Consider the following 27,507-nt stretch of genomic DNA (forward strand, 5'->3'; position numbering starts at 1 on the left):
GGATATGTTTGTGTGTGTTGTATGTTTTTTATATACATGTGTGTGTGTATTTCTACACGCACATGTAAATGAAAAGAATACTTGATGTGGATTATATTATACTGTTCATTTTAAACTTATCTGTTAAGCATGCAGTGGGATTTTTTCATCAGGTAATTCATATTCAAGGCTTATTTTTAGTAAATGCGATTTTTCATTCTTTAATATAACAGTAAGCTGTTGAACTAGTCATATATACCTGTTTTCTTCAGTGATTTTCCACTTCTAGGATTATTCACTCTGGGGCCAATATTGCCTTCTTTTTGAGATCCTTCTTAATGCATTACAGCTTTATTTGAAGAAATAACTAGAGGAACCTCTCTACAGTCTGTCTTTCAGTATTTTCAGTTTATTTCTTATGATTCTGATTGCTATTCTGCCTCGGATTGTAGTATATATTGTCTTGTACATATGTCTGCGATTCTTCTTGGACAGCATTCCATCTTTCCAACAGACAACATAGAACGATAGTTCAGCTGTTTGACCAAGTACTTCAGCTTCATGCTGTTAAGTTTCCAGTGATTTTTCTTTTCTTGTCTTAACTTTTATCTTCAGGCTGCATATGTGGTAATCATCTTCAGTTAAGGTCCTAACTGTTTCTGTCCTGTTATTTTTTTTTTCCGGTATTTACTTTCTTTTCTTTTTGCTTGGTTTAGGTGTTGGTAATATAGTTAAAGTAGATAGTTTATTTTTTTAGGCTTCTGCCTATTAACAGTTGAGGTTATAAGAGACTAAATGTGTTCTTGAATGTTACTTATTCCAGAACTGTATTGTAACAGTCCTCATAGCAATTGTCACTCATTCTCTGAGACTTTGCACTAGTTCGTTACCTCCACTTGTCCACATTCACCATTGAGGGGGAACCTTGGCTAATTATTTCAGAGGGACCAATGGGGATTCTGCAGATACTTTCTCAGGAGGAGATTCCTACTACTTTAGTTGAATGTAGGCCAAGGATCTGAACCTCTTACGGTGTTTAGGGCAGACGTCCCTTAAAAGAAAAAAACAAACAAAAAAAAAAAGCATGTTTACCCTGTTCCCAAACATCCCCAGTGTGAATAGCAGGATTTTACCCAGGGGTTATTTAAGGCACTGATGACATTGAAGCTTCCCCAAGGAATTTCTGTACCTGCTTCCCCCTCAGTCCTGTGCCTCACTCAAGAGACCCAGAGAACAAGTCTTTGGCGTAGTTTTTCAGATCCCTTCTCCCTTGGATTATGGATCTGAGGAGGAAGACTCTATTAGCCCAGACTCTCCCTTTGAAGAACTCTCGTATGGGGATACTATTTCCTGTATGATGGAATTTTTTAAATGGGACTGTTCTCAGGTTTCTGACATTCAAAACAGATAGTATGAGCTCCTCCATATGGATTCCTCTAAGCCCTCTGCTGTCCCTCCTGTCATGGCATCCCTTTTGGATGCCTTTTTAGCAGCGTCTGTGGCCCCAGATTCTTAACCTCCAGCCCCTAAGAAACCTGACATATTTTACAAGGTGCCTAACGAGTGTAGGTTTTTTGATAAATGTCGTTCTAATGACCCTTCTGTAGTGTCTCTCTCGTCTGACAAACCCAAATAAACTTTTGCTTCCTACTACACTATAAGAACAGCAGAGCTATGCGATTGCTGGCCAAGAAGGTATGTACTGCTGCCACCTTGACATTTCAGGCTAATTACCAGACCCATATGACCAGGTATGTTTTAGCCCTTCTTTCTCAGGCTTTCCAGGCTATCTCAGACCTTCCTGATTCTGAAGGGAAGGCCTTGGCCTCTCTTTACTGGTCTCTACTTCTCAAGTAACCCACCCTCTGTTAAATGTAGTTGTAATGCAACTAATGGCTCCTCTAGAGCTGCTGCTTTTGGTTCTGTTTTGAGACGTTAATCTTGACTTCATCTCCAGCCTTTGCCTGATGATAAGGCTAAATTGTTGAATGCTCCTCTTGTGTGTCTTGTTTAACAAAAAAATATATTAAATCATCACTTATGACATAGGCAATCATACATTTATATAAATGAAAACAAACCATATTGACATAATCTTAATTGCAAGCATTATACATCATGGACCACATTGATATAATTTTAGTTGCAAACATTTTGCATCACTTATAATCTGCCCAGTCATTGTCATTCAAATATTACACAGCTCATTTCAATCCTGCCTTCTTTTAAGCCTCATTCCTTCCCCTGTATGTATTGTTCCCACAATTCCTTATTTTTTCAATGTAATATGCTCCTACCCTTTTCTAAAGATCCCAGTTCCATTTGTTTTATATCTGTTGCTATATTTCCTGCTTCTAGTACAGTTGGTTTAGACTTTGATTTCCATTTTCTAGTAGTTGCATTTTTGGCAGCCACCATAATTTGACTCAGCAAAGTCTTACTATATCTAGGCAATTTCAATTCTGTATCATAGCTCAGAAACATCATTTACCTAGATATACCAATTTACTCACATGGTATCACTGATAGAGTAGTCTGCAGAGAATCTTTAAAGAATGCCACCTCATTACACTCCCAGAAAATATGTTCTCAGTTCCCTCTTTCTTCCCCGTCATATTTAGGAAGCATAACTGCGGTGGTGGTGTTGCGGTAGTGTTGTCGCCTCACAGTTAGACGTTGCCCGTTCGATTCTCAGTTAGAGCGTCTTCTGTGTGGCGACATGTGTGAATGGGCGTTCCTTCGTTGAAGGTTGTGCGTTAGGCCCGGCAAGCCAGCACGTCAAAATCTACTGCCAATAATTAGCTGACTGGAGTTCCGTTGTGGTGACCCCTAACCGGGAAAAGCCGAAAGAAAGAAACAAACATATATCCACCATTGTTTCTTTGTGAATTGCTCATTCTGTCTCTCCTCTCAATACTTTACAGTGTAAGAAACTTCTCTGTGTGGAAGATTTTCAGTCCATATATTTCTAGTTAATCACTGTATATTAATCAGATCAGACAATAGTAGTAGACGTAGCGAATGTAAACTCGTCAAGTCAAAAAGTAATAATAGAAAATATATAATTCTACAGCATTACTAAGTATTCGAAAGTAATCCAAGCAAGGCAGGCAGTCTGTTTCCAGTCGAAAATCATTTATTAAGTACACAGACAAGCGATCCAAGTAAAACAAAGATAGAGTAATAATTTCCTCACAAGCTTTCTAAATATATATATATACTTTTTATCAGGCATGGGAGTGTTCTCTTCATAAAAGACACACAGGTTTTAAGTTCCAGATCCTGGATCGCATAGACATGGGTGATCTTGAAGGAGACATCCTGAATATTCTGGAGAAACATGAACTCATGTGGCAATTAAAGCTGAACTCTTTTAGAAAGCCTGGACTAAACTACTACTGTTCATTTAAAAGTGCACTGGAACTTAGAAAATTGCCACATTGTTTACATGACTAATTGTATTTTATTTTATTTTGTTTCTACAAATTGGTTTTAAATACCATTTTAAATCATTTGAAATTTTTGTATATTTTGTTTCCATCATCGTACATATATTATTATTATTTTTTTTTTATTTTTATTTTTTTCTGGTTCTCTTTTTTCCACTTTATCCAAAATGATGGTAATAACAATACTAACTAATTATACAATTATATAGGTTTTTATGGTTCTTGTACACAGACCTGAAGAAGTCTAGAAAGACGAAAGCGATCTTTAACAATAGGTTATGAAAATAGAAACTGATTTTTACATGCAAAATGTATATGTATATATTTATATATAATTTTTTATCGCAAAATGAACTAAGGTTGATATATTTCCAGCCATGTAGTATATTGCCTTGTATAAAATCACAGACTTAATAATCTACTTAATAATTTGGTTAAATAAGATGTACCATTAAAGTACATTAGGGCTATATATTATTATGACAACTACTAGGTAGGGCACTGATGGGGGAAGGGATGTGAATTTAACATGTGTACCAATAACACTTTGTTTTACAGCACAATAAACCACTCCCATGCCTGATAAAAAGTATATATATATATTTAGAAATCTTGTGAGGAAATTATTACTCTATTTTTGTTTTACTTGGATCGCTTGTCTGTGTACTTAATAAAGGATTTTCGACTGGAAACAGATTACTTTCGAATACTTAGTAATGCTGTAGAATTATATATTTTCTATTATTACTTTTTGACTTGACGAGTTTACTTTCGCTACTTCTACTACTATTGTCTGATCAGGTTAATATACAGTGATTAACTAGAAATATATGGACTGAAAATCTTCCACACACAGAAGTTTCTTACACTGTTTTGTTTTTAGACCCACTACACTTTAGTGGGTTGTTTTGAGACTTTGGGGATACCACGGAGATTACTTGTTTCTTCCCAATACTTTCTGACCTCCTCTGATAGATTCATATAGTTATCCTGCAATATTTTATCTACTCTAATTATCAGTTTTTTAACAGCAACTTCTGTTCTAGATTCTACTAAAAGCTGTACCAGTGCTGGCCTTTCATTTAGGGCCTCCTTATTTGTTTGCCTATACTCTGATATCAGTCCTTGATAGGGGAAGGCAACCTCTCACTTGCAGTCCAAATAAAGTTTTGGCGTTTTCCTATTCTGTTAACTTTCCCTCCCTAGTTATTTGCACCCAGTACCTTGGTTCCTTTGCCAGATTTCTCCAACAAATTCCAGCCCCATCTTGCCTATTGTCTGTATCCCTAATTGCAGTCATTCTTAATGGCAGAATCTCCTTTCTCCATTCCCGTGTTGGCTTAGTTCTTAGAATATTTTCTGCTGTTTTATGAATATAAAGTACTGTTATGTAACATCTTACATTAATGGTAGATTTCCTTACCTTCACTGCTGCAGTATTCTTAACAGATGGGACTCCCAGCCATGAAAGCCCAAACATCTAGCCAGTCTACCAAAGACTACTTGTTGCTTTTAAAAGGTATGCAGAAAGTCATTCAATGCTCCTTGCAATAGCATAGGGCATAGAGGTGACATTCAGGCCTACCATAATCAGAAATGAATGCCCCAGTAGGAACACAGTCCAAGAAACCCAAGAGGTAATATGTACATCTAGGAAGGCAAAAGACTAGGAGGATGGAGAGAATACTGCAGCAGTGAAGGCAAGGACATCTACCCTTATGGTAAGATTTTACACAACTGTACTATGTCCTTACATTCACTGCTGCAGTATTCTTAACAGATAGGAGAGTCCCAAAGCTCAGGAGGAAACATGGGAGGGGGAAGGTGCAGAAGAGCCCCCTAAAAAGCCATGAAGAATGGCAGTAGCAGAACCAGCCCTAGCTCTAGAGATATCGTCCAACTTGTAGTGCTTGGTAAAGGTATGCACAGAAGTCCAGTTAGCTGCCTCAAGAATACAATTAGTATCCAAGTCCTTGAAAAGAAGCACCCAAAGAAGCCACAGGTCTAGTAGAATGAGCCTTAACTGAAGAAGGAAGGCTCTTGCCATGAAAAGTGTAACAAAAGGAAATAGCCTTAGAAATCCAAGAAGAAATGGTTTGCTTGGCTACAGCAAGTCCCAAAGATCTAGGATGAAAAGAAACAACTGATCAGATTTTCTAATAGCCTTAGTCTTATCCAAATAAACCCTGAGTTGCCTATGCACATTGAAAGTATGCAGCACCTTGTCACTCTCAGATTGTGGACTGGGGAAAAAAGTATACAGATTAATAGACTGATTCAGTGATAGCTCATTAACCACTTTGGGCATAAAAGAAGGGTTGTTGTGCAAGCACACCCTGTCCTCATGAATTACCAAAAAAGGAGGACAAGCCATAAGGACCTGCAACTCAGACACCAGTCTGGAAGAAGTAAGAGCTAACAAAAGATCAGTCTTCCAGGAACAATGTAGCATGGAAACTGAAGCAGCAGGCTCAAAAGGAGCCAGAGTCAACTCCAAAACAAAATTAAAATCCTAGGGAGGAGGAACAGGCTTTCTGGGAAGTCTAATATTAAGGACACTTTTAAGAAGTTGCTTAACTTCAAATCTAGAAGCTAAGGGAAGAGAAAAAGGCACACAAGCAGAGATAGCTAAGTGGGTCTTAATAGAAGAATAGGCCAAACCAGCACTGAGCAACACTCACAAATAATAGAGGAAAAAGAGGAACATCCACAGTAAGTGGATCAAGTTTACGAGAGAGGCATCAAATAGAAAACCTCTTCCATTTGGATAAGTAGGATTTCCTAGTAATAGGTTTCCTGGCCTCCTGCAGGACTTGCAGCACATCCTCAGAAAAAAGATGTCCGTGAGAAATCAAAATTCTGTTGCCCACAATGTCATTTGAAGTGTGAACAGGTGGGAATGGATGAGAGATCCCTTGTCTTGTGTGATTAACTCCACCCTGTGAGGTAATTGTGATGATTGCCTCTGGCTAGATGCAGAAGTAGAAGGCAGCAGTGCTGTAGTGGCCAAAAGGGAGTCACCAACTTTATTTTGGGAGCATCCTGTTGAATCTTGAACAAGACTTTTGGAATGAGAGGAAGGGGAGGGAATGCATAAAGAAACATCCCCTTCCAAAAAAATGAGTGGGCGTCCACCTTCCACACCAGAGGATTGAGGAGTAACCCACTGGTGGATAATGTCCAGAAACACATCCATGTGAAGCATCCTTTCTTGGGACTGAGTTAAGGATCTGCTCAGAGTGTTTGCCACAGTGCTGTGACCGGAAGGGATATTAACTGCCTGAAGAGTCACTTCATACTTGACACCAACCAGCAAAGAAGGTAAGACTTCGTTCCTCCCTGTTTGTTGATATACCACATCAATGTGTTATTGTCTGTGAACACCTCGAGAGGCCCTCAAGAGAAAAGAGGATGAAAGGTCTGAAGAGCCAGCAGAAGAGTTCTAATCTCTTTGACATTGATGTGCTCCTTCTGCTGATGAGGCGACCGCACCCCCTGTATTTTAGGGAGTTAAATATTGCCCCAGATCCCATGTCTGAAGCATCTGGGAGCAATTCCTGAGAAGCAAGAGGGGGATGGAAAGTGATCCCTGGATTCAGAGACAGCTGCTAAATCCACCAGTAAAGTTCCTGTCTGAAACAAGGAAGAAGAGGAGCTACAAAAAGTGTACAGGCTGTGCATGTGGGAGCCACACTGACTTCAGAAATGAATGAAGCTTTCTCATGTGATGTTTGGCCAATGGGAGCATCAGAATGGTGGATGAAATGAAACCCAGAGCTCTCAGAAACTCCCTGTTGGTAATGGAAGCCAGAGGAAGAAGAGTTTGAAAGAAAAGTGAGAGTTAAGACCTTTGGAGAAGGTAGGGATGCAAGCAGTGGCACCATTTGAATCCTGCAACCCAGAAAAACATGATCCTGAGAAGGAGTCGGAGAAGACTTTTTCAAATTTATAGTGAACTCCAGGCTCTGAAGAAGGAAAATGGCAAACAAAATTTTTGCAAAAGGGTTTCTGGAGAGGAATCCAAAATCAACAGATCCTCTAAGTAAGGAAATATTTGGATCCATCGAAGCCTGCAAAAATGCAATCACAGGAGCAAGGCATTTGGTGAACACTCATGGGGGTTGAGCAGTAGGAAGGGCAAAGCTGAGAACTGAAAATGCCAGGAATCAACAGAGAAACTCAAAAACTTCCTGAAAAGAGGATGGATCGATTTATGGGGCGATAAGCATCCTTGAGATCCAGAGATACCAGATAGGCCTGAGAGAGCATCATAGGAGACAGAATCTGAAAGGACAACATGCAAAAGGAAGGCACTTTAGAAAAGTGTTTAGATGAGAGAGGTCTAAACTAGGTCTCCAAATGCCCTCTTTTCTGGACACTAGATACAGTCTGGAGTAGAACCCTTTCCCAGTTTGGGGGTCAGGCACCTCTTGAATAGTACCCTGAGTCAAGAGATTTTGAAGAACCTCTGGGGGAAAAGGGAACTTCCCATGGAGGCTGAGGAATGCCCATAAAAGGAGGTTGGGATTTCCATACCATGCAGTACCCCTGACGAATAATTGACAGAACCCAAGAATCCTGAGAGCAATCTGAAGCCAAACAGGAAAAGAAAGAGGAATGTGGCTGGGACCAAGGGTCTAGGGAACTACTAAAGGGGCGGTGAATACCACACAATGTGGCTGGGCTAATATATGCCTTCGGGCAGATAGCCCAGTACCAACCTATGAACCTATAAGAGACTGAGAGTCATACAGCACCTGGTTTGTTCAGAAAGTAAAGCTTCAGATTCCCTGAAAACCGAGTAGCCTTAGCAGGAGGAGCCTGTTTGCCATTCTTCCTACCTTTAGTAGAGTAGCAGGATTGCCTACCAACAAAGGCAAGCTTAGCGGGGTAATTTCTCTGAAATTTAGGCACAGGAAAAAATGATCTTACCCTTAAAGGGATTTATACTCTTAAAGGGATTTAAGCCAGCAGCAGCTTCCCCAGACAGAAGTTTAGAATCCAGAGGATAATCCATCAACTTAACTGTGATATTATCGGGTAGAGGTTGAAGCCTAAGCCAAGAATACCTCCTCAACATTGAACCAATAGCAGCAGCCTTAGAAGAGGCATCTGCTGCATCATAACTTCATTTAACAGAATGACGAATGACTTGAGAGAGTCCCTAGCAAGGAAAGAACAGAAGTTTTACCCTCGGAGTCTGGAAAATCAGAAGTAAGTCAACAGACCTGAGAAAGAAGAGCCAACACATACCTAGACATGTAGGTCTGATAATTAATAACCTTAAAAGCTAGGGGGGGGGGGGTAGCAAAAACGTAAACCTTCTTCGTTCCGTTCCATAGTTCTGCTATCCTTGTCAAAAGGCAGTAACTTGGACGAATGAAGCAACTGAGATGGCTTATCAGAGACTACAGACATGACAGAGTGATCTGCAGCACGACATTTATATAGGAAAGAACAATCCTCAGGCACCCTGTAAAACCTGTCAGTCGTCTTGGGAGAAGGGGGCAGAGAATTGGACATGAGAGGCATTGGAAAAAGCATCCAACAAAGCAGCCAAAACAGAGGAATAACTGCAGGTTTAGGGTATTCCATCTACAGCAACTCTCAGTACCTTTTAAGGATATCAGAGACCCAAACACAATCCCACTTGAAAAAATCCATCACCCTGGGGAGTGTGTCCCCAAGGAAAATTTCCTCAAAAGGAACATCTGGACTAATAGATTCCACCTCCTCTGACCGATAATCTAAAGGAGAAGGAATTAGTGTAGAATAAGTCAGAGATTCATTACCCGGATCTGACTCATCCTCAGAAGAATCCTTCCCTAGTCCTTTTAAGGGTAGTAGAGGACTAAGGAAGAGCAGGAACCGAAACCCCTTGAGGAGGCATTATACCAGTGTGAGGTTGGTATAATGGTTAAGGTGTTTATCTTGCAGACCTAAGGTGCAGGGTTTGATTCTTACATGGTATGATTGGGTAGGCATAAAATAGCACACAAGGGCAGTTAGCCTACTACTAATCTAGGACGCCTGCAATCTATGAACTTATAAAGCAGTAAATGGCCCTTGAGTGAATGCCTGCCGCTCACTTTGTGGATCCCTAGGAGCAGAAGAAACATTTAATTTTTTGTTTATTTTTTAAGGGAATGTCCTCTCCAAAAAATTGAGAAGGCTCCGACCCAGGAGAGCAGTCAAAAACCATAGTAGGAACTTCTTCCCCAACCAAAAACTGAGGAATTTTCCTAGGCCCCTCAGAAAAAAATCAGCCGTGGTTCCCCCTGAACATATGAGATGGATGCCTGCAAATCCTCTTTGGATGTGCTGTCAACCAGATTCTCACCGGTATCCGACATGGTTGTGGCAGAGAAATCTGACAACACAGCTGGGTTAGCCTCTGTTTTGTAACGACCTTGAGAGAAACACCTGGCAGAGGCTGGAGAGTGGAAGATTCCATTAGTACCTTTTTCACCACCACCTTTCCTAACGGCTGAGCCACAGGATGGAAGATTCCTTCCATTGTATCTTTAGCAAGAAGCTTAAGCCACTGGTTGTCTAGATACAAGCAAATGGAAGAAAGTCTGCTACGAAGGGTTTTTCAGAATGAATGTCTGACAAATATAACAAAATGTATTGTCATGAGAAGTTTCTAGTCAAAAAGAAAACACACTCATCATGTAGGTCATTATGGGGAATTTGTCTCCCACAGTGGCATTTACCCTTCCTGGACGACAATAACCCCAAGGAGCACAAAATAAGTATAGAGAAAAAAAATCCCCAACGGGGTGTGACTCCTGTGCCCTGGCCCAGCAATCAAGGAGCCTCAGTCATCACCACCAGCACCAGAGAGGACATCTCATATATGAGGAAAGCATAACAAATACACACAGTAAAGTGCAATTTCCCTTAAGAGCACACAGAGATCACAGTCAGTCCGGGGCTGGTTGCTCCCTTGCTCTCTAGATCTCCAGTAAGACTCCCCACTGGCACAGCTATAGGGTCCAGATCTCTAGCTGGGCAATCTAAAATCTCCAGCACCCTCTTTGTCCAACCAGTGTTTCGTGTCCCTGCCCAAGTAGCTGACACACACACTTTGAGATAAGTTTATGCAACCACACAGGCACTCCTGGGGAAAGCTGGCACAGGTTCTCCAGTTCTGCCCCCTTTTCCAGACTATACTGTAGTAACACTTGCCACCACCCAGCTAATATTTATCAGCTACCCAAAGGCCCTTAAAAGAGTGTCCAATTATTACTGTGCAATATTATTATCCAACTGGTAAGTGTGACTAATCAGTCAAAGCTTATTTGGAGTGACTTGGACAGTAAACTGTTATAAATATGCAGTGTAATCTAGAGCTTAAATTATCTCTACACAAACCAGCTACAGGTAATAATTTTTAAAATATTTAATAATAAATAATTAATACCACAAGACAGTACGTTATGCTACACAGTCAGTGCTAGTCAGGAGTTCAGAGGTCACACAGAAATAAAATAATTTAGTAGTACAGTACTGACATCACAGAAAAACAGTCTAATCTTTCTAGTTCTAGCTATCTCTAAAAGAAAACACAAGTCTAAGATAACTTACATGTGAGCAACAGGCAGTGCTATGAGTTGGATGATCACGGCAAAAATGCTTAATGCCTTCTGATTCTCTCTGTTTAATTTTTGCAGTTCTGATAAACATTACATCATTTTTTTCACTTTCCTGGAGTTCCCAGGCTACACATTAACTGCATTTGCATTCTTAACATCTCCCTTTTGTTATCTTGCAGTTGGTCAGGAACAGAGCAATAAAATACATTTGCATGTTTAAATCTAGCAATTTAACTCTTGGTTAAAACAATAGAAAACATTTCTTCATCTAGACTTTTCAGAACCACTGTCTACTTCAAAGGGTCACCGCATGCTTTACTTTGGTCAGTAGAGTGCACTGTTGTCACATTTATTTCCAGTTCCACATGTAACAGTATTTCTTTACATTTAAGACAACAAACCTGTAGTTTACATTCATATTTACAAATGACAGAATTATCTATAAATTTATATCTGGCTAGGCTGGCAGCCTTCACCCTTCACTACCAGTCTTCACACGGGGTACTTATCTGCAACTGCAACAGAAGTCAGCAAACAAGCGTAGCTAGTCACTGGAGACTGAAAATTCATTCAGCTATCAGGACACAGATGCAGGTATACAGACAGATCGTAAAAAGATAAGTTCAGACTGCCAGCAAAGAAGTTCTGATTATGGCAGGCCTGAACATCAGCATTATGCCCTACACTATGCAAGGAGAGTTTGGGTGCCATTCAGTATACCTTTTAAAAGCAGCAAGTAATCTATGGTAGACTGGCCGGACATTTGGGTTTCCATGGTAGGGAATACATCTGTTAAGAATACAGCAGCAGTGAATATAAGGACATTATTCTTTAGGATTACTGTTATTATCTTTAAAGATCTGCATCCAAAATCACAGTCTCTCCTTGTTTCTTGAGCTTTCTCCCAATTCGTCATTATCTCTTTCCACTTTGAATTATCAGTTTCTGCTTGCGCTATGTATAGTAACTGTGTAACTCCGCCCCTTCAAATTGGGTAATCCCAGTCTGCCTTGTTTTATTGGAAGAATCATCTTATCCCACTCGACACTTGCCATCTCCCCCTTCCAGATAAAATCCTTCAGCTCTTTATTAACTGCTATCCCCAATTTCTCCTTAGGTTGATAAAAATATGAGTAACCTGTATACAAGACTAAAACGACTAAAAACATTTTAACTGCTTCAGTCTTACTATCCATAGCAATATAACAGAGCTTCCACTTTCTCAGTTTTTTTATTATGTTTTTAGTCTCTTCTCACATATCCTTAGCTGCCATACCAGAATCTCATTTTTAATCCTTACTCCTAAGTACTTCATTTTATCATGTCCCCATAAATATGGATATTGCTGAACCATTTCGTGTTGGTACATAATTTACAGCTATTGCTTTTGTTTTAGCTTCATTAATTGTGTATCCCTGAAAAGATCTGAAACTATCTCAAAATGTTCTACAACACTGAAATAGCCTTTTCTGGTTTTATCAGGTATAAAATAATATTTCTAAATAGAACTAGCTTTTCTTCATTGCCATATCAATTATATCCTTGAATTTCTGTGTCCCTTATTTTCTTTGCCAGTGGTTCTAAATATAATGCAAATAACAAAGGAGAAAGAGGACACACCTCTCTGGTTCCTCTTCTCTAACAGAATTTACTGGAGAAGAACCCATCCACATCAGTTTTTGCCTCCAATTTCTCATATATCCTCCTAATCAACCTTATAATTTTATCAGGGAATGCAAATGCTTCCATTGCCATGCTCATAAAGTCCCAGCCTACTCTATCAAATGCTTTCTTTGTATCAAGACCCGTCAACAACAGTGATATTTTCATACATTCTGCTTCCCTGTGGATCATCATTATTCTGTTAATGTTGTCAAATGTTTGCTTCCTGTAAACAAAACAACTTTGATCCATATTTATCAGTTTTGACATCAATTTTGCCATTCTTTTAGCCATTATAGACATGATCATTTTATAATCTTGGTTTAATATTGAAATTGGCCTGCATGGAGCTGGCTCTTATGGGTCTTTACCCTCTTTGGGTATTACAGCTACCACCACTATCTTCCAGGATGTTAGTACTCCTCCACTTCTTTAAATATTGTTAAACAAAATCTTCCAGATCTTTCAGTTTTTCTCTCCTTGCTTTCAAACTTCCACAGGAATAGCATCTATTCCTGGGGACTTTCCTGTGGATTGGTTATACATCACCAATTTTATCTCATACCCTCCTGTCCTAACGGTTAGTAATTGAGCCTCATCTACCTCTAACCTTGGTATATTTAGTTTTCCCATAAACATTTCCATTTGTTCCTTTTCTTGATTTTTATATTTCTTTGCTTTATACAAAGTTTCATAGAATTTCTGAAATATGTCTAATACTTCTGTAGGATCTCTTGTTATATTCCTTGTTTTAGGCTCCTTTTGTGGGCATTCCTCAGCCTCCTCAGGAATAGCTTCCTTTCTTCCCAGAACTACTTCAGGGCCATCTGGCACAAGGCACCTTTCAAGCTGTGCTCCTTCCCAAGAGGGGAAGGGGTTTTATTTCGGAATGTTTCTGGTTCCCAGGAAGGTGCCTGGAGACCCGTTCTAGACCTCTGTCAACTCAACCCTTTTTTGAAGGTTCCCTTCCTTTTGGATGTTATCCCTTCAGACCCTGTTTTCTGTTCTTCCCCAGGCTTTCCTGGTCTCCCTAGATCTCAAGGATGCTTATCTTTACATCTCAATTCATCTTGTTTTCAGGACGTTTTTGCATTTCTTGTTTCTTCCTTGCATTTTCAGTTCTCTGCTCTGCCCACTGGCCTTTATACTGCCCCAGGGGTTTTCACAAAATGCCCTGCTCCTGTGATTGCTTTTTACAGGATGAGAGGGGTTCAAATCTTTCCTTACCTGGATGACCTCCAGATCTCCACTATACTGTTTGCCTCTTGTGAAGCCTAGGGTTTACAGTAAACTTCCAGAAATCAGTCCTGGTTCTTTCTCAGGATCATGTGTTTCTTGTTTGCAGGCTCCAGACCATTAATATGCTGGCTTCCCGAACTCCTCCCCTGGCTCTTTTTCTAATCAGTCATTTTTCAGTACCTTCTTCCTCAGGTTCCATTTACATCCAGAGAGATTCTAAGAGCACTAGGATTCTTGGCTTCCACCATTCCTGTGTTGCTTTGTTCCAGCTTCATATGAGAAAATTTCTGTGGGTCCTAAAGTCAGACGGGCTCCAAAACAGTCATACTCTAGTTTTTCTAGTGCCTCTTATGCCTCAAGCTCGAGCTTTAGTGGTAGATTCATCAGCTCTGTCTCAACCCGGAATTTCCTTTTCAGCCTCCAGTCCCCTCTCAGGAATTTTTTTCCGATACCACAGACATTGGATGTGGAGCCTCTTTCGGTCCCCTCAAGGTCCAGGGTCTCTGGCTCCCTCATCAGCAGCCAGAACAAATTAGTATCAAGGTGATGGGAGCTCTCAATTCACCCTTCAGACATTTTGTTTCCTTTTTCATCCAGGGTGCCTCAAATCTTTACAGACAATATCACAGTGATGTGGTACATCAACAAGCGAGGGTTGCACGGTCATTCCTTCTTTGCAGGCTAACTCTTCAAGTTTGGGATCTAGCTGTCCAGTATCAACTGACTCTTCAGCCTATTTACATTTCTTCAGAGCAAGATTGTGGCAGAGTGTTTGACTAGGTCCAAAAAACAGGGTCACGAATGGATGCTTCACAGAGATGTGTTTCTGGACATTGCCCATTGGTGGGGTACTTTTCATGTAGATCTTTTTTGCCTCCCCTTTAAATAGACAACTTTTTGCACTAGAGTCCCAAGCCCTCTGGCTTGGAAGGTGGATGGCCCTATCTTTTTCTTGGAAGGGGATGTGTCTCTACACCTTCCCTCCCCTTCCTCTGATTCTGAGGGTCCTGCTCAAGATAGGGCAGGATTCCCACAAAATCGTGTTGGTGATTCCCTTTTGACTCAGACAACATTGTTTCCTCCTTCTTCTGCACCTAGCCAAGAACGATAAACACAAGTTACCTCACATGGCGGACCTACTCACAAAAGGCAACGGGTCTCTCATCCATCCTCACTTGACTACTTTTCAACTGACATTGTGGGTAATAAGGTTTTGGTCCCTTTTAGGCATTCTTTTTCTGAGAACATGCTTAGTGTTCTGCAGGAGGCCAGGAAACCCATTACCAGGAAATACTGTATGTCCAAATGGAAGAGATCTGTTTGGTGCCTTGCTTGTAACCAGGATCCACTTTCTTTGGGGATCCCTCTGGTTCTCTCTTATTTGTGTGAATTGTTCCATGCTGGGTTAGCATATTGTTCTGTTAAAACTCACCTTTCAGTTATTTCTGCTTGTTTGTCATAAACTCCTCCTTCCCTGGCCCCATGTTTGAGGCCAAGACATTTTTTAAAAGTGTCCTTCATATCAGACCTCCCAGAAAGCATATTTCACCTTCCTGAGACCTTTAATTTTATTCTGGAAAATTTGACTCTGGCTCCCTATGAGCCTGCAGCTTTGACTTCCTTACAACATTGTGCTTGGAAGACTTATTCTTTTGGCCTTTACTTCAGCTAAGAGAGTGAACTCCATGCTCTTATGGCTCTTCCTTCTTTTTTAGTTTTTCATAGTGACAGGGTGTCACTTCATACTAATCTTCCTTTTGTACCCAAGGTGGTTAATGAGTTGTCACTTAATTAGTCTATTAATTTGCTCTCCTTTTTTCCTTCTCTGCAGTGTGCTAGTGAGAAGGTTCTTCACACTTTGGATTTGCATAGACAGCTCAGATATTATTTAGATAAGACTAAGGCCATTCTCAAGTTTGAGCAGCTTTTTATTTCCTTTCATCCCAGATATCTAGGTTTGGCTGTTTCTAAGCAAATAATTTATTCATGGATCTCCAAGGCCATTTTTTGGTACTCCTTTCATGGGAAAAGCTTTTCTGCTTCAGTAAAGGCTTGTTCTACTAGGGCCATGGCTTCTTCTGGTGCTTTTTTCAAGTTATTGGATACAGGGTCCATTCTTGAGGCTGCTTCTTGGACCTCTGTTGATAACTTTGCTAAGCATTACAAATTGGATGATGTTTTCAATTCAAGAGCCAGCTTTGCCAGGACTATCCTGCTTGGGTTTCTTCATCCCAAGTTCCCTCTTGAGTTTTTGTATTCTCCCTTCAGTAAAGAATACTGTGACAGTGATATGGAGGGACATAGTACAGTTGTGTAAAATCTTAACATAACATTAGATGTGCTTCTCTTCACTGTTGCAGTATTCACTCCCTCCCTCCTCCCCCCTTCGGTTCTACACTTTTCCTTTTTCTCCTTCTGGATGCACATGTTCATCATGTTCATCCTACTTCCTAGGACTGTTGTTCCTCCTGGTGCTATTCAGTTCTGAAGTATGTACATCTGTATGTTAAACTTATGTCCCTACACCTTGGGTGGGGAGCATACGCGTGACGTATGATGTCTGTAAAATCCTAATGCTTTGGTCTACTGGCCGAACATTGGGCTACCTATAGCAGGGAATCACTTTAATAAAGAATACTGCAACAATGAAGAGGGACATCTACTGTTATGGTAAGATTTTACAGAACTGTCCTTTCTGTTTGAGTCAGGATGACAGTACATTACATCTCTCTTTTTTTTTTGTAGTTTTGCACTTTATTATTCCTAGAAGTGATTAATTTATTTCATCAAACATTTATCTTCTGAGTTGATGAGGAGCTATTATTTTGCCAGTTTTTAACACTGAAACCTAGGTACAGTTTGTTCCTCTCTAGAAAGAAGAATAAGACTGAAATTCTTTCCTTAAAGATGTTTTTTGATGTCTTAGCCTCTTAATTGTAGATTGCTTTAGTAACAGCATTTCAAAGTATCTGCTGATGCATCTGTAGAATTGCTTTGCTGCTATAGTAGTAGTAGTAAAAGTATGGTACAGTTCCTTGTTTGGTCTTTCACCTTCGTGTCATACTTACGCAGAGTAAGTTACATTCCCTACAATGTCAGATGCACTTTGTAAACAGACTTTCAATGTGCTTTGCAAGGGCTTATGGTCTGTTTCCACATGAACTTATTTGCATCAGACATATCGATAGATTTTTCATATCTGTAAACTATCAATGTGCTTTTCTTTCTGGGCTTTGCCCTTGATCCATAGGCAAGATGTCTATACTGGATAAGATTACAAGTGTTTACTTCTCTGGCTGGCATCTACTTGTGACATAACTGGCTAATTTACATCATAGTATTACAATGTTGGTAAATACCTAACAAGTTTTGTAGACATTTCAGAATACTTTCCTTGTTCATACTTCAGTTCTCAGGCTGCATCTTATTTCCTTAGATGAAGTTATCTCAAGCATGTTATGTCAAAATTTTGCAAGATAACACATCACTACTAGACACTTACTAATGCCTATTTATACTGTGACGTTGTAATTTTTGCAGTTGCTACAACTTATTTATCCGGTATTGATACTGCTAACATTAGAATGCAGCTCCCTTGGCTCTGTTATCTCACATTAGCTGTAATTTAACTTGAAATGATGATGTATTTCTCCGTTTATAGTCTGTACAATTTTCTTCTTGAATCTGACCCCAAACACACAGATCATAATTAATGTTTATATCTTAGATGCCTTCATTTATGGTTTTATGGAACACCTGTGTTGCTGTTGAAATGCAAAACAGATATCTAAGGAAGCTGTCCCTTCCCAACGGCATTTAAACATGTGTAGTTAGGAGTCTTCTTCACATAGTTTATGTGCTGGAATTGCTGATTTGCAGCTAGCTGTGGAAAGAATTTGGCATTGTTGGGACCATTTCATCTACTGTATATAATGAGTAATTCCCTTTTGATCAATTTTTCCGACCCTGTGGAGCAATACAAATGCAAATCATATCTTGTCTTACTTTACAAAAGTAACCATACCTAACTGCTGATTACTCATTCTTTTGGCTGTGATTGATTTTTAATGACATCTGAACAATTTGTTCACTTCTATTCCGACTCTTTTCTGCCCGTGAGAGTTACAGGCAGTTTTTTTTGGATTGTGTGTCATTGGTAACCCATCAGGATTTATGTGCATTTGATATTCTTCTTATAAACTCCTAAGTCTATAAATAAATCAGCATAGTTATGAAGGCTGTAATTCCCTTGGCTGTCCTCAGCATCTGAGGTGTCTCTACAACTATGGCTGTTGCTGTGCACATTCACTCTTTGCATTCTCTCTCTCTCTCTCTGAATTCATTTTCCTGCTCCGTTTCTGCTGTGTTGGTTTACTAGTTCGTGTTTAATTTTCTTGTCTTCTTAGTTTTTATGGCATCTGAAACAAGAGTCAGTGAAGGCGATACAACATTCGTGAACACACCAGAAATACTGAATAATCCACCCAGTGTTGTTACATCGCCCTTCGTGGTTAGACCTTCCTGTCACAATGACAGTCTTGATAGAAACTGTAACAACATTTTGGACTCTCTTATGCATTGTATGGACATGTTGCTTGATCGTTTAGTGAAATTAGAGAACCACCAACAAGCTAAAACAACTGTGCCTTTGTTTCATCCAACTGCACAGGGCAGTCCTGTAACTGTTTTAGCCAACAATGGCACGAATAGTTCTTTACATTTACAGAGCTTTATTGGAGCTGGCTTGACAGGAGGACCGAGTCTTATGTGCGGGCAGAGGAGTATTCCGGCCAGCCACTTACCTACTTCTGATGACGCTCCTGTACTTGCAGCGCCAATTCGACCAGGGACAGCACAGTTCGACCCGCGTGTAACGTCTAATGGCAATTCGACAGTTACTAATGGCAACAACGTCGAACCTGTCTCTTCAAGAGCTCCTTTCACAACTACAAATCTTCCTTTCAATAACATTAACACTGAAAGTCTTCCTGACATAAAACAATGGATTACCGGTAATTTTTCTTTCACTTCAAGTTTGAATGCAGAACAGCTCCAGCGGTCTGATACTAACAGTGAGTACATAGATATTACGTACAACTTGAATTTACTGGACAAACTCTTGGTTAAATTAAAAAAGACTCAACTGGAAATTTCATATTTCCAGGAGTGCCTTAAACGCAACATTATTCCTAAAGGTCTGAGACATTACCAGTATCCCACAGGCTTAATAACGAACTCAGCATTTCATAAAGACTTGTTAGCATTATTTCAACAACAAGGTGTTGACTTACTGACATTAATGATTAGGCACTATACCTTGTCTGTGGAGTCTCTAAGTCACCAAGTTGCTGATTTGGATTCCAAAATTAAATCGGACCACCAATTCTTCTGGTACAAATATGAATATAGCAGACTGTTTGTCAGTATTGACCAATATCTTGACAAACTTAAGAATAATAAAACTAAAAAGATCGACAGGGATGTAAAGGCATATAGTGAAGGAACTGCCTATCCTCCTCCACCACAAGCGCAAGTTTGGAAACGCCCAGGAGGTCCTCCTCAACCCGGCGTCAACAACAACACTCAGGCACTACCCACAAGGAACAACTATGAGAATAACCAAGCCCCCATGGTCAACAATTCACTTGGCCAAGATGTAAGCTTGGAGGGGTCTCCACAGAATGAGCCTAGTGAAAACGAAAGTGTTTTTGTTAACCAAGCTCCTTGTCATTACAATTTAAGATCTAATACGTCTAATATTTTAGGAGTGAGACCAAAACAATTCACAAACAGATCAAACCAAGTAGCGAAAAGGAATACGAAACAATACAGGAATTAGATTCAGCATCGGTCGCCCTTGCTGCAAATTCTTCTGATACCCTCACTTGACTTTCGGTTCCACCTGAACGTGACTACAACCACCTTGATGGTTATGTACCAAACTTAACTGTAAGTAGCATCATTTGTCAAGACGGTCCTAGCTTTTTGGTACCACCAGAGTTACCGGTCATTTTGACTAATGTTGAAAATGACTTTAAAGTATACAACTACGCTACAGTTAACATAACCCAAGACCAAGTGGAACTTTTTGCAAAAGGTCACACGTACGTCCCTAACCAAAAGTTGGATTTAGCTCAAACTATCCTAGATATTAAACTGTTTACTAGGAAACTAAACTTGAATTTATTGTTCTTTGGTAATTCTACTTCTAATGTAAACCCTTATAGAATTCCAAGTGTCTTTAACCCACCACTGCATCCATTATTAAATATTTTCGAACAACTATGCGAACTTGACATTCGTCAAAAGTTTAAGTTCGGTCATAATTTTCCTTCATTTACTAACAACATTAAAGCTGAGAAGGAATGTATAGACAGCATTAGATTTATTAATGTTAGAATATGTAAACCAGACAAGGGTGGGGGTTTAGCTATTTCTGACAAAGACAATTATGAGTCAAGAATGCTCCAACTCTTGGATTGTCCCTCTTACTAACTTAGTTCGAGATCCAAAATTAATGGCGCTTATAAAACCATAAAGGACAGTATTGAAGAGATGTTCATTGAAAGCCGAATTGACCAGAACATCTTCAACTTCATGAGTACATCTTACCCAAGATTTCCCTACTTGTTTGGAATACCTAAATTGCACAAGGATGTTGTCAACCCTCCAGTGCGTCCACTCTTGGATGGTAGAGGATCACCTACATACCCTCGTGCAAAAGTGGTAGATGTCATTCTACAGAAATACTTGGTGAAAATCAACCACATATGTAAAGATTCTTGGTCTTTTCTTGGCAACATTAAAAATCTCGTCTTTAGCAGTAACTACAACTTCCTCACGGTCGATGTTAAAGACCTGTATACATGTATACCACACGACATAGCTTTGGAATGGGTCAGTCAATTTATGAGAAAGAATGGAGGTGAAAATGTTGAGATATCTTTAGTCAATGAATTATTGGTCTTGATACTTGAGAACAACTACTTCATGTTTGCCAACAACTTTTATCTACAACAAGTTGGCGTCGCCATGGGTTCACCTTGTGGGGCGAGTGTAGCTAATTCAGTAATGGCCAACTGGGAAGACCTCTTTGTCTTTAACAATTGTAGCTTCAGTGACAGGTTCATTTACTACACCTGCTACCTCGACGACATCTTTATAGTAGTAGACAGTGACGCCACAATCAGTGAACAAATTGCAGATTATTTGAATGCGACTACTAATTTTCTCCAGTTCACATCTACTTTTAACACCATGTCCATTGCTTATTTGGACATTTAGCTGAAGAAAAACATTGAACTTCAGAGACTTACAGCTAGTATTCATAGAAAGAGTACTTACTCAAACTCTTTCTTGCATTATACAAGCTGTCACCCGTATCATCAAAAGCGAGCTGTGGTCAAAGGCCAACTAGTCAGAGCAGCCCGTATTGTTACGCTTAACCAGGATTTCCTCGATGAATGTGCTTTTCTTAAAAACATGTTCCTTCATCGAGGATACCCTGACAGCTTGGTCAGCAACATTGTAGAAGAAGTGGTCCAAAAACGTGACAAACGCATTTATAAACCTATTCTAGACGAGGTCCACTTCGACCAACATACAATTCTTGACTTAGATCCATATCCTTCTCAAAGGTCTAAATCCATTTCTGACACACTTAACGAAAGCTCTATGTTTATAACAACTTACAGTACAAACAGTAGGGATTGTCTTGAGATTTTATACAAAAATTTTGGTGGTACTTATGACTGATCAGGGTTTGTGTCAGAAATTAGGGATCAAACCTAAAGTGATTTTTAGGAGAGCAAAAAACTTAAAAGACTTGTTTGAGTGTCAAAAGAGACCTATAAGTAGAGTAGTGGGTATGTATAAATGTCAAAGTTGCAATTTTTGCAAGTATATTACAGAATCTAATAGGTTCAAACTTGAAGACTATACTTACAACTTGAAATATAGGGTCAGTTGCAACTCGAAAATGGTGGTCTACCTGGCCCAGTGTGCAAGTTGTCTTGCATTTTATGTAGGCAAGACGGAGCGCCGTCTCCAAGACCACATTTACGAGCATTCTTATGCAATTAGAAAAAATAAACATGACAATGCTCTAGCAAAACATATCTCTCTCTTTCCCAACCATTCCTTCAAATTCATGGTCATCGACCAGGTTATAGCAAGTGAAAGAGGTGGTCCAACAGGTTTTAAATTAGAGGAATTAGAACTGCTTTGGCAGATTAGACTTAATGCCTTCAACGCCCCTGGTCTCAATGAAAACTGCTCAATAAGCAGTATTTTGAATATCAAGAGTTTATGTAGATGACAAGTTTGTTTGCACAGGTCTATTGTTAGTAGACTTTTCATCCTGGTAAATGCTTGTGTGCTTACTAATTTTTTAGTTTCTTAGTTTTTTATTCACTTAAGCCTTTTATAATGTCATTACTTTTAAATATGTTTAAACATTTGTAACTTTTTACTGTTTCTTATAGTCAATATTATATAATTACATTTTTGTCTTTAGTCTTTCTGAAGTCAAAGTTATATTCATTTAATAGGTGTGGTTTTGACAAAATAGTTTTAGTAACAAATGCTAACGCATCACTTTTTGTTGCTGCTATGAATTTGTGGCTGCCTTTTTAAAAAACAGTACGTAGTAGTTCATTGCTTAATTGTTTAATTGCTTTTTGCCTGTTTATTGGGTTCTCCTTGTAACTGTGTGTATATATAGCAAGCCTTTTTTAGAAGTAATTGTCTGAAGAAGTCTGTCATTAAACCAGACGAAAAGCGCTTTATTTTAACAAACTTTAATAAATTTCCTTATATTTTTGGTCGTTTGAAGTACCGTTTTTCCTGCTCCGTTTCAGCTGTGTTGGTTTGCAAATCATATCTTGTCTTACTTTACAATAGTAACCATACCAAACTGCTGATTACTCATTCTTTTGGCTGTGATTGATTTTTAATGACATCTGAACAATTTGTTCACTTCTATTCCAGCTCTTTTCTGCCCGTGAGAGTTACAGGCAGTTTTTTTTGGATTGTGTGTCATTGGTAACCCTTCAGGATTTATGTGCATTTGATATTCTTCTTATAAACTCCTAAGTCTATAAATAAATCAGCATAGTTATGAAGGCTGTAATTCCCTTGGCTGTCCTCAGCATCTGAGGTGTCTCTACAACTATGGCTGTTGCTGTGCACATTCACTCTTTGCATTCTCTCTCTCTGAATTCATTTTTTTTAACCATTTTCACAAGCCAGGCGACTGGAAATATTACTAGATTTAATTTTGTCAAGTGCTCCTATGCAAGAACTGAGTTTACATTTTTCATTTTTGTATTCATGTCAGTAGCTTTTGACACATTGGTTTTATTTGTTATCCTAAATAGGCTGCAGTACCTACTCGAAGTAAGCCCAAAACAAATTCTCAAAACAAACCACACTGGTGGAATCCTAACCGTAATAGGGTATATAAACAAAGGAAAAAAGTGATGGCTAAAATCTGGGAGGGCAATTCCTATAATGATAGGAGCTCTCTAATTAAACTAAACAGGAAACTAAGAGGAATAACTAAGTCAAACAAGGCCAATTACAACGTCAGGATAGCCTAACAAGCTAAAGACATCCATAGGCCCTTCTCCAGCTATGTCCAAAACCTCAAAGCAGCACACATCAGTGTGCTGAAATGGTAGTCAGTGGTGCCGCCTTCAGTGAGCAGACATGGCAAACTTGCTGTCTGACAAATTCAGCTCAAAGTTCACCTACCCCCACTCCCCCTGCCTCCCTCCTTGAAATACCTATTAGTACAACCCCCCCCCCCCAGCTATTAACAGGGAGCAGATCCTGGCAGCATTTGCTGTTGCCAAAAACACAGTCTCATTGGACCCTGATAATATCGTGGGATGCCTGCTAAATAGTTGGAAAGATGACCTAGCAAGACAGCTTGAGTCACTTTTTAACTATAGCCTCAGAACAGGCTTTGTAGTGTCAGTATAATGAGTACATGGAAAGGATCTGTTAAACTAAACTACAATAATTTAATAACCACCATTTAGTGAACTAATCAAAAGATGGAATAAAATGTTATTCACAATGGAGTAAGATGGGCTGTCTTTAATTAAAATGATAATTTTAGCTAAAATTTTGTTTTATATGCAGTCATTGATACTAACCCCTCCCAAAAACGTATTTAAAAAAATTGATTCTATGCTACTTACATTTTTATGGTTCCCCTTAAAACCTAGGATTGCATATAAATGGCACATTAGAGCTTGGAACAGTAATGGGATAGCATTCCCTAGCTTAGATCTTTATTCCAAATCAGTTATAATTAATGTAATATTGCATTTGATCACACTTATCTATATATCTGGCTGGAAAACAATATATGAGATTCATATAACTGATGTCAGAACTATAGAAAATCAGTTTAAGGAACAATATGGAATAAGTAGAGTTCATTGGCTTATACTTGAATTTTGTTTATTTAATAAGAAGTTTGATCATTTTTCTTATGGCATTAATCAAATATTTAACTTTAAAAATATAATTGATTGTGATTACAACATTAAACAATTTCTATTTCTTATATTGCCTATAGCATACTCCCCTGATTGTCTCGATTCTTTCAACATCAATGCGATGCAAAAATTAAAGGAAAATAACTTGATATTCTGGCATCAGTTTATTGAAAATAAGAGCATTAAACCACTAAACTTTCTTTTTATGTAGTTTTGATAATAGTCAAGACAGTTGGTTGCTTATAACTCATTACGACAGTTTATAGAAAACAAAATGAGAGTATCAATCAACCTAGAGACTGAATCTGTACCTAGTTTGATTCAGCTTTTTACTTGGGTGTCTTGAAAAGACAGATATTCAAAAATTAAGTATCTCACCTATCTAGAAGATACTAAGAGAAGACACTAAAGTTTGACTCAGATTTTTGGAATGACTATGTAAAGATTAACGGAGAACAAATATCTGATTAATGCAAAAAAATATTGAATTCTATGTATAGTACCTCTTCTTCATTATATTGGAGATTGTGTGTGTATACACATATATATATATATATATATATATATACACACACATATATGTATATGGAAATTTGTGAATAGGAGTTTCTATACTCTAAACAGTGAAAGTAAATGTTGGAAATGTGATGAATTACTAGAGGCCAGCTGGGTTCACATGTTCATTGACTGTAGAAATATTGTTCAGTACTGGAAAGACTTCAGATATTTTGTAAATGCTTTATGGTCTGATAACTGTTGTATTTCTAACTCACTAATCTTATTCAATGTTCTTATACATAATGTGATCTCAGATTCAGTTACTCTGGTCAATTCTTGCAATTGCCAGAAAAGTTATTACTTTGAACTGGAAAAGTAAACAAGATTTGAAGTTTAAAGATTTTATTAATTTAGCAAAAGTTGTTTGTAAAAAAAGAACTGCAAACCATTTGTTATAGAACTCATAACATTACTCATAAAAAAAAATAGCATGGCAAAAATTGAAAAACCTTTTGAACAAATACTGATAACTTCTCATGGATAAAATCATTTATCATGGATGAATTTAAATATTGTAAATAGTTTTGTTATTGTTTTGTTGTATTTGTTATATATACATTTGCTTATGTTTATAATGAAAGCAAAATAAAAATGCTTTTGGAAAAAAAAAAGAACAAGCTTTATACTTTGAGAATAGAGGACTGCAACAGTTATCCCACTTCACAAAGGTGGACCATCAACCACCCCCAGAAACTATAGACCTATTAATCTGACTAGTCTAACAGGCAAAGTTATGGAATTAATTATCATGGAAATGATCAAAAAAGACATGGGTAACCCTCAGACACTGGACCCAACCCAGTTTGGCTTTGTCAAGGGAAAATCATGTCTACTAAACCTGGTGGTCCCCTTTGAGAAGGTCACCAATGCAGTGGAAGAGAGGGAAGCAAGTTCATACCACCTACTTGGACCTGTCTGAGGTGTTCAATACGATACCCCGCTTGAGTATAGTTGAAAAACTCACCAAACTGGACATCGACCCTTCAACTCGCTGGATTGCCAGCTGACTCTCTCAGCGAGGACACAGAAAGTCAGTATTAGTGATGGCATATTCAGTTGAGACCAGTCACCAGCGGGGTACCTCAGGGCTCCATGCTAGGAACACTCCTACTTGGCATCTACTTCTCAAACGTAAAGGCTAATGTCATGGGCCTTTTGCTGACCAAATTTGCAGATGATTGCAAATTGGAAGCTATCATAGATACCCCTCTGACACAAACTTCTTATAAGAGGCTCTAAAACAGACAATTGACTGGTGCCAGAGTCGCAGACTAAAACTCTATGTCAATAAATACATTATAGTGCTTTTTGGGAAAACTTCCACCTAAGCTAATTACTCCAATAAGACACCTGTAAGAGTTGACCCAGTAGTCAGGGATCTAGGAACATATGTAGACAGTAATCTGGCATATGACCGACATGTGGCCAGGTGGTAAGAAAATAATTATATATTGCCTAACTTATAAATAAAAGCATGCCATCCAGGGCCAAGGAAGTCATAGTGCCACTTTACTCAGCCCTTATTAGGCCCATCATTGAGTATAACGCCCTCTTAGGTGTGTAACTGACCAGACATATGCAGCATTTGGAATGTCCTCAAAGGTTACTTACCTGAAGAATCCATGATATAAACGCATTGCCTTATATGGATTGCCTTAAAGCCCTGTCTCTCTACTCTGTCTCCTGCAAGTTATTGAGAAGTGCCTATGCCTGGCATACTAGGCATCTTTGGATCCAGCTCTGATGGACCTTTTGCACATCCACAAAACAAACCGCATCAGAACCACTAAAATCAAAGAATTTAAATTTTACTTGTGACATAAATAAGATATGATGGCAAGACAGATATTTGTCTCAAAGGATCCCCATGGTCTGGAACATGGTCCGTCCTTAACCCTGTTTAAGCATAACCTTGACCAGTGGATAGTAAATTGGAAATTCATGTTGGATCTGGCCCCCTTGCCTTTGATAGAGGCAGATAGTAATGCCAAAACTAGCATGCCCCTCCATTAACTCTAGAAACTTCCTAACTAAAAATACCCCCCTCCTAATAAACTCCCATGATACATTGAGAGACAGTTGGGTTGGATTGCACGGCTATGCTAATAAATGCCCTGGTGGTCTTTATCCAAGTCTGTAAATATAAATATGAAATAATTGCATGTAGCCTTCTCTCTGGAAATTTTTAACACCAGAGCTTCAAAATTATCTCTGGATATAATAGTGCACTGTACATCTGCATCTAATTTGAATTCAGTGATTCCCTTATAAATGTCATTTCTTGTCAGCATCTTTTCAGACTCTGATGCATTTTTAGACTTCACTATATCCACTCTGTTCACTGAAGTATCACTGGCAAGCATGTCATTGTCATAATTCGTTTTAAGATTATACATATTTTTTTTTATGTATTTTAGCAAAATGGTTCTTTCTGTGATTGTTGTAGAAGAAAGTTTAACAAAAGTTAACCCATATGTCACAAGATGGGTTGCAAACTGGCTTAAGGACAGAACC

The 27,507-nt window shown here is 38.8% G+C and overlaps 1 protein-coding gene across 1 annotated transcript in view; it reads left to right on the top strand.

The window, feature by feature from the left end:
• TRAPPC12 (trafficking protein particle complex subunit 12) overlaps positions 1-27,507 on the top strand; it is a 791,394-nt gene that overhangs the window by 295,863 nt on the left and 468,024 nt on the right. Inside the window, exon 7 of the mRNA XM_044070401.1 lies at positions 22,214-22,230. Within this exon, the coding sequence (XP_043926336.1) occupies positions 22,214-22,230 (17 nt within the window). The remainder of the gene's footprint in view (positions 1-22,213; positions 22,231-27,507) is intronic.

This window comes from Protopterus annectens, chromosome 1.part0, assembly GCF_019279795.1.
Source record: "Protopterus annectens isolate FY-2018-M chromosome 1.part0, PAN1.0, whole genome shotgun sequence".
NCBI classification, from domain to species: domain Eukaryota; kingdom Metazoa; phylum Chordata; order Ceratodontiformes; family Protopteridae; genus Protopterus; species Protopterus annectens.